At 38.2% G+C, this 9,064-nt stretch overlaps 1 protein-coding gene across 1 annotated transcript in view; it reads left to right on the top strand.

Annotated features, from left to right (window-relative positions):
• Positions 1-9,064, top strand: part of LOC119429224 (signal-induced proliferation-associated 1-like protein 2) — a gene marked incomplete at its 3' end in the record, with an annotated part of 15,207 nt that overhangs the window by 4,393 nt on the left and 1,750 nt on the right. The window contains exon 2 of the mRNA XM_037696899.1: positions 8,235-8,368. Within this exon, the coding sequence (XP_037552827.1) occupies positions 8,235-8,368 (134 nt within the window). The remainder of the gene's footprint in view (positions 1-8,234; positions 8,369-9,064) is intronic.

The raw sequence follows: 9,064 nt of genomic DNA, 5'->3' as shown, positions 1-9,064 counted from the left end.
AAATCGACCGGCCGATTTATCGGTGCACCTCTAACAATAACAGTATAGAAATCATCATTGTTTGTTGAGAAGCCTGATCTCTACAGGGATTAATTAGTTTTTCAGTCTATTCATCCAACATGTGGGCAGCAGACACCTGCGTCCAGATGGAAGCAACCTGAACTCACCATGGAGTGGGTGATCAGGATCTGCCAGAATAAGCCTGGCCTCGTTCACTGACCTCGCCTTGTGTAGGCCAGTGAAAATCATTGTGTAAATCATTTGTAAAGTTTTCTTAAAAGCATCTTTGTGTTGTTTTTTGGGGTCAGGAGAAGAGGAAATTAAACCCAGATAAAGCCCTTTTGACACGACTGTCAAAATAATCCATTTTGTAACCTTTTCTGACTCGTCTGAGTCTGCGGTGAGTGCCGGCGCTGTCGGTCAAAGTGCTGCTGACGCTTGGATGTCTAATGGCCTCTTTACACCGTTTGACCTCTCAGTCCTGCTGACGAGCCACACATTCTTCACTTATTACAGCCTCGTCTCCATGCAATTAATTTTCCATTCATGCAGGTTTTTTTTATGTCACAGTCACAAGAATTTGTTTTTTGGCGCTCTGTGTGCGCTTCATGGCATGGAGGCAAAACTCAAACTTGAGCCGAGCTGTCTGTGAATGTCAGCGCTGCAGGCTTCCACTGAGGCTTCCGGTTTGTTGTCTCTTGGATCCAGGTCTATCTCCTCGGCTTTAGCCTGGATTAGAGAATGTTTGCTCAAGACACAGCGTGAAGTGTGTGAAGCTTTGCCCCGTCCATGTTCTAAACATAGACACACGCACCAGGATATAACAGGACGACCTGCGTAGACGTGAAATTACAATTTACTGTTAAAAACTTTAAAGATTTCTCATGATTCTATCTAATCTTTATTTAGGTTTTCTATATATTACACGATAAAACGTCTGAAGATTGTTGAAGAATGACTGGTTAAAGTTAAAACAAGCAGAAGAGAAGCTAAAATGAGCAGAAAGCTAAATGTGACGATCTGAGCTAAAAACTATAATTTATTTAACGGTCGGTAAAAGATGAATTTCGAAAAGTCATAGCTAAAAGCTAATGTGACAAAGTCTGAGCAAAAGGCTTTAATTTGCTTAACAGTGGGTTAAAGCTGAATTTAAACAAAAAATATATAACAAAACTGTAGACTAAAGCTAAAATTTAAGAATTCCTCAAAGCTAAGTTGAACATAAGTTTTAAAAATTGTTCCTAAAGCTAAATGTAGGAAAAGATGTAGGTTAAGGCTAAATTTAGCAAAGACATAGCTAAAAGCTAAAATTAGAAATAAAGTAGTTAAAAGCTAAATGTGGCAAAGTCTGAGCTAAAAGTTATAATTGGCAAAACATTGGCTAAAAGCTACATTCAAACAAAAAACAACAAAATATATCAAAACTGTAGATTTAAGCTAAAATTAGATAAATCCACTAAGCTAATATTAAAAAAACTGTAGCAAACGCAAATGTTTTAAGTCGTTGCTAAAGCTAAATGTAGAAAATATGTAGCTAAGAGCTAAATTTAGCAAAGGCATAGCTAAAACTAAAATTAGAAATATAGTGGGTAAAAGATAAATGTAGCTAAATGTCACAGCTAAAAGCTCATTTTGCAAAACGGCTTAAAGGAAAAGACCAAACTAGATCAGACATGCTTAAGCAGATTGCAAAGAACAATGAGCTCTCGATTTATTTCTTTGAAAAAAACTTTTGGTAAATAGTTTTAATTAAAAAAAAAATACAAAAGTCATGCTACACTATTCCTGTTCAAACAAATGTTCTGATAGAAATGGCTAAAATAGCACAAAGTTTGCATGCATACGTAGTTTGATGTTAAAACTCACAAAGGAGACTATAGACAAGAAAACCATGTGAATTCTGACTCAACACTATTGAATCCATCCCTTTTAATAATTAGTGGATTTTATGGTAACAGAGTTAAACCACTTTATTTTGAAAATTAGCTTCTTGATTGGAAGCATCACTGCGTTTATACAAATTTTAAAAAATCATCCTTAATAACGTTGCTAATAAACACGACGACAAGCCGCCTACATTATACTATTCTTTTTATGTGTTTTTGAGCTGTTTGGAGACTTTCCTGAATTTCTGGCTGCAGTTAATATTTGTGATGAATTGCCGTGGGTCACCAGAACCACATCAACAAATGTGCAGGCCTGTCGCTGTTCACTCAACCCGTCATTGAACTAATGGATGTTTGGCCCATAATCTCCTGGCCTGACCTGATACTTTATTTAGAATTTATACAAATCTCCTTTTATCAACAGCTCATGCAAAATGCTCGACCAGTTCATCTAAATAATCCAGTCCATCAGCTGTACGTTCTTAATTTTATGTAGGGTCACGGGCGTGCCGAGCCAAGTCTGGCTGGCAGGTTACATCAGGTTATACACGGAACAACTACAGAACAATTTCCAAACTCGGTACTTGAGCTAAGGTTTTAGAAAAACTGGTAAATACTCAAGTCAATAAGTATTTGGACTCTTAATATTTTATCTTCTCTCCAATCTGGCTTCAGGAACCAACACAGAACAATGACTCCTTCGCTAAAGGTTTTTAATGATGTTGAAGCTTTGGACTCTAAGGATTATTGTGCTGCACTTTTCTTAGACCTGTCCAAAGCCTTTGATACTGTAGATCATGACATCTTATGCCACAAGCTCTCAGATATCGACTTCTCAGATCACACTGTTGGCTGGTTCGGAGGCAATGCGTTCAACATAACGGCACTTCATCTAGCTACCGAACAGTCACTAATGGTGTGCCACAAGGCTCAGTTTTAGGACCCGCTCTTTTTACAATGTATATAAATAATTCAGGTCAACACATTCCTGACATACTTGCATCTCTATGCTGACGATGCAGTTGTTTATCGCCAAGCCAATACAATTGCAAAGGTTTTCCAGTTTCTACAGTCTGCGTTCGACATCATCCAGTCAGATTTGTTCCGTCTCAAACTGGTGCTAAATGCTGATGAAACCAAAGGGATTTTGTTTTCAAACAGAAAGTCAGTGCTAGCAACTGTTCCTCCTATCTCATCCATGCATGGTGTTCCTACTGAGTTTATAGATTCTTACAAATACTTGAGAATTTTGGTTGGTGCACATCTCTCTTTTTAAACCACATATCGAAAAAAGAAACTGAAATTAAAACTGGGTTTCGTTTTCAGAAATAGATCTTGCTTAACTCTGAATGCCAGCAAACGCCTTGTAACTGCTACCTTCCTACCGGCCATTGACTATGGTAACAATATTTACATGTCTGCTCCAGCCGGCTCCTTGCTGATGTTGGATGCTGTCTAACTGGTTGTAACTACCGTACCCATCACTGCACTTTACTCATTGGTCAGCTGGTCATTATTAACTTCACACAGACTCTTGTGTCACACTGGAACGTTTTCATCTTTAAATCACTCCTTGGTCTGCTGCCTTCTTACATCTCCCCCCACATGTCACGTCATCAGTGCAGTTACAGCGTGCGCTCTCAGGCCATCATGACCTTCAGTGCAGACTGAACTCGACAAAAAGACATTTTCTTACTCTGCTCCTGTAACCTGGGACAACTTGCAACAAGAACACCTTATTTCTTTAGGGAATTTAAACATTTGATAATTTCCATAGAATCATCAAAGCAAATCTGTTCTTGTTTTTAGTATTTTACCTCATTTTATATGGCACCTTGATTTAATGCTTTATAACACTACTTTTATTTTAATAGCATTCTACTGTAGTTTACTGTCTGTACTTTATATGTTGTCTAAACAGTTCTCTCTTGTACATGAGTCTTTGTGACTCAATGAGACTAACCTGTATAAATAAAGGTTGAATGCAACATCCTGGTCATACCCTCTGTACGTTACAGAGCCGTTGTAGTGAGGCAGAGAACCATACACACTTGGAACTGTGGCCAGTTTAAAACAAAGTTTTGTGTCTTTGGTCTGTGGGAGAAAACTGGAACACTGCAGTCTCAGAGACGCAGGAAGAAAAGGCACATTTTTCGCAAAAACGCCACATCAACCAGCAGGTTAAAAGCCACAACCCACTTCTTGTGTGACCCACTTCAGCGTTGTGCCACCCACATTTTAAAGTCCTGAGTTATGATCAACAAGAGGGCTAAAATGTTCTAAACCCAAGCTAAAAGAACCTCATGTGGGCCCTGAGGGTAGAAGAACTTTGCCTTGATCTTGAATGCAGCTTGGAAACTTAACTGAAAACAGAAAGAAAGGTCCGTGAAGAACGGTTCATTTCTGCACCCGTCAGGGGTGATAAATGCACTGCTTCAGGAACATGTCATGCTTTGACTTCATGTTCTATTAAAGGTCCAAATTCATCATTAATGTTGAGCTACAGTGAAGGAAACATTGCAGTGTTTTAAAAAGTCTGCAGGCTTGTGTGAAGTATCTGGGTCATAAGTGGGAAAAGTTGTCATGTCCCGGTTTTGTAACAAACCGAAACTTTCCGGTTTTAAAGTAATAATTTTTGATTTTCACAGTAATGATCGTCACAGCTCGGTCCACAGAACTTTTATTATGGTTTAGTGCATTTAATATTTTAAATTAATATTTTGTTGACGCATAAATAATGATCTGAATGGCCCAAACAGTTAATTTCTATTCCGTTTATTTATCTAGCGCCATTTCACAACAGAAGTCGTCTCAGGCACTGAACAGAAACATTCACGTACATAAAAATCAGTTGACAATACTTATCTAAGGAGAGCTCAGATTGTTTCAAAATAATTGCTTAAAGTAATAGTTTTATTTCAATGTTGAGTTCTGAATGACTTTGCTAAAAAAGCTGAAACTGAGTTGTTGAAGCTAAAAGTAAAATATAGCTAAAATGAGCTAAATGGGAGCTGAAGTAGCAAAATGCTAGTTAGAATAAGTAAGGCACAACCTAAAATCTGAAATAAACAAATGCTAGCTAAAAGTGGTAATGATAACAAATCGCTATCAACTAAAAGTTAGCTAAAAGCTAAAAAAAAAAAAAAAGCTAGACAAGCTAAAAGTGGCAAAATGTTGGCAAAAGGTTAGTTAAAATCTCGAAGTACAAAAGGCTAGTTAGAAGCTAGCCTATAATAATAATAATAATGGCTAATATTTGTTGGCTATAAGCAAAAATGACAAAAGTCTGGCTGAAAGCTAAAAGTAGCAGAATGATAACAAAAAGCTAAAAATAGCGGATAAATCAAAAACAACAATTACTTTGTCAGTTTACCTGAATACAGGAACATCTGGTTGGTGAAACTCAGAGACGGTAGCAGCGGTGTACATACAAGCTAAATGACACAACGCAAGCTAAAAGGAAATGTCAAAGAAACATAATTTTTGAAAATATTTAAGCAATCACAATTTTTTTTATTATATTATGGCATTTGTAATTGTTTTGATGTTGACAACCAGAGAGCAAAGTTGTTTTTTTGTTTTTTTTAGAACAAATCAGATGTGCGTTGAAATGGATGAGCATCATCTGCAGAAATGTTGGAATGGCTGAAATTTAGGCCTAAAAGCATTTGAAATCAACATCCCTCTATACAAAAGTTGCACATAGGGCTGCACGATATGGACCTAAATTAACATTCAATATTTTTAAGATAAATTGCGATATACGATATATATATCAATATTCAAATATCTGCTAAGTTCATGGCACAAACCAATACAGCAGACATGTTCTTGTTTTTAGTATTTTACATCACTTTATAATGTAGCTGTTTTGTTTAGTTTTTTTAATATAATTTTCTTCTGTTTATTTTTTCAATCCTTATGCTTTCTTTTATGATTGTCTACTTTTGTCATCGTTTGTTAAAAACGGGTCTCTCTCTCATAAATGAGTCCCGTGGCTCAATGAGACTAACCTGTATAAATACAGGTTGAATGAATTGTTTTTTTTCCTTTCCATAAAATAATAACAAAAATATATTTCTGAGTCAAAGCTTTGTTCCAATTATCACACAGGTGCATTTATTAACAAACAGCCTTAACTCTACTAAATGTCTAAAAATAATAAATTAGTTTTGACCCGGGTTTTTTTAATTTTTTATTTGGTCAGGAAAGGAGTCTGAAAACACAGTCGGAGCTGCAGCTTATAACTTATAGCGCTGTTTTAAATGATGAAGAAGATTCGTAGTTCTCACCTTTGTTGGTACTTGTTTTCGGCATCGTTTACTGAAAACATTTTTTGGCTGCTCATCTAAAAATTTAAATCCAAACCATCTCCAAATAACAGCCATTGTTTTTATTTTTATTTTTTGGACAGCAGCGCTGCTCTCCTCTCTATTTAAGCCCCCAGTATACTCCCGCGTACGTCCATACGCGGAAGTACGTGCGTACCCCCGCAGGGCATGTCCGTGCAAAGCTCAATTTTTACGTACGCGGTGTCGCACAATCAACTGCCCGTCAATGGACTGTTTTGTATGCGACACCAATGTATTAAATTCCCCTTCTTCATCCCTGATCTGGCCTTTTCTTTTGTTTGTTTTTTTTGCCAAGAGGCAGTGCTCTCTTCCTCCTCCGTTGATGCCATGACTGAAATGGCGAAAAATTAAGGAATTTGTCACGAGCGAATTAAAATCAGTCCCAGCGTGGCTGCGGGAGGGTCTGGAGATTTCCTGGTGGTCTGGTCTGATGTGTGGACTGCAGGGCCAGCGCTCCTTTTTATTTTATTTTTTTTTAAGAACTTTTTATTAACATATAAACACAGAACACCGCTGCAGCTGAGGTTGCCAGCTCTTGTTTTTGTTTTTTTTTCTGACTTGTTAATCAATCCAGTAGGCGTGTCAGCAAAGGACCAATCGGCGACCTCAATTTGTTCCGAAAGTAAACGCCCCTTGTCTGTGAAGCTGCTCTGCAGCCGCTCAGGATGGACGCTCAAGCATGAAGCCTGAACCCTCTGCATACGTATGCACGAACGGACGTACGTGGGAGTATACTGGGGGCTTTACTTGTCTTAAACTAGCATGCGTAGGTGAGGTGCTGTGTTTGTAGTCAGAGGGAGAAGGAGGGGCTGAGTGTATATGGAGGCACAGACGGGAGAAAAAGAACTACATGGATTTTCAAGTCTAATACTCAACAGTTGCGATAAAGCCATTTTAACCTTCGTAAATAGAAAATCTTGCGATACATCGAGTATATTTGATATATCCCCCAGCCCTAGTTGTACACGAAACAAGATTCATAGCATCATCTCCTGACAGTCGTGAATAATTAGAAATGTAAATGTCTGTAATAAACCTATAGACTATATAGGAATATGTTCGTTCAAAAATGGTGGAAGACAAAATACTAATACAGTATGATTGAAAATGTAAACATTTTAGGATGTAGAAATGATTTTTGAAGCACATAATTTCTCCAACTTGTTCAAAGTTTGATGTGACTGAGGTGGGATTTGAACCCAGGTTGTCTGGTTGGTGGGCAAAGACTCGTTCGTCTAGCTAGCAGTTGTGGTTGTAGTGAGAGAGTGAGCAGGCGAGTGAGAGAATATATAAAAAAAGTTATTTTCAAATGGTAAAATCATTAATCCAAGAATATTATCGACAAGTCAAATGATTAAACGTTTAACTTTTATTTATGAATCTCACATTAATAAGGAAATGTGCTATTAGAAGATGTAAAGTGTGCATTTGGACTCACTCATTTGCATAGGGCTTAAACCTTGATTTTAAACAAGTTATTTCCTGTATTTATAAATACAAATATATTCTCTAGATTTGCACGAGTACTGTAATCACTGGACCATTGTGACCTAATTAATACGTCACTAAAGCCTGCTGCAGTTTAAAGTGCAGTTGTGTGGTGGTCGTGCTTTACCATAATATCAAAGCTGCTGACACATCTCCATTATATCTCCGTTTTAAATCCTATTAAAGATTACTATTTCAAAAACCATACATAGCACTCACACCACAAGTCAAAGACAACATCACTTAAATGAGCTTCACATCTAGAAATTATAATGGATTGTAGTTTCATTGCAAAAATCTACAGAAGATTAATAATAATAATAATAATGAAGGGAAACAGAATCACAATACATTTTCAATGCACACTAATAATGTGAATGCATGAATCAGCGAGCATACGCCCTCATTAAATGATTACCTACACTTTGAAACAATTGTCTTTTAGTGCATTTATTTAAGCAAATAATGCAACTTTCTGAAATTCATCTTTTTCCTGTTTTACCTCCAGAGCACCAAAACTATTTTGGCGTGGATGAAAATCTGGGTCCCGTGGCGGTGAGCATCCGCAGGGAGAAGCTGGACGAGGGGAAAGAGAAAGAGGGAATGCAGTACAACTATCGGATCACCTTCAGAACCAGTCAGGTAACTCTCCAACCAACCCTTTGAACACACTGATGTGAGCGAGCAGCAGACGTAAACACAGAACCGAACTCGTGTTGTTACATGTCCAAGAAAGCGTGACGAAACTCTGCTGTTGTGACAACTCAGTGGTAGCTACAACCTTTGCTACGAGTGGCTCTCAACGGATACTTTCGACCAAGTAGAGCAAAAATATTTCATACTTTGACATATTGTCTTTGGTATTTTAAGGTCATTCTTCTTAGTGCTCAGTCAGGCGGTAGAAGAAAATTTGCTCCGAGCTCCCCGACGTGTCCAGCCGCTCTGGGTCAGTCATGCAAACACAAAAACTATCAGAGTCGGTGTGATCGTCTTACAGGCACACACTGGGTACGTCCTTATGTGCACTCACAACGTGATCAATCCAAAAACTGAGTTGCTTTGCCTGAGCGTCCGTGGTGGACTGGGAGCTCTCCTTGATTGATGCTGGTTGGTCTCATTCACTGAATAATTCAGGTGCAACAGATGCGTCGGGCAGGAAATGTCACCGATATCCAGCACCGTTCTCGCTTTGAAGCACCCCTCCCATGATGAAACATCTGGGTCACGGCGGCCATGGAAGTGGCATACAGACAGTGTTTTTAATGTCCCCAACCACTGTTGGGTCTATTTGTGTTAATTCCTGTCATTTAGCCTCAATGCCCTCTCTGGTCTCTCCCC

The sequence above is a fragment of the Nematolebias whitei genome, unplaced genomic scaffold, assembly GCF_014905685.2.
Source record: "Nematolebias whitei isolate Nwh7 unplaced genomic scaffold, NemWhi1 Nwh_scaf_134, whole genome shotgun sequence".
Lineage (NCBI taxonomy): Eukaryota > Metazoa > Chordata > Actinopteri > Cyprinodontiformes > Rivulidae > Nematolebias > Nematolebias whitei.
Note: the sequence above shows the minus strand (reverse complement) of the source record. Positions and strands in the feature narration are given on the sequence as shown.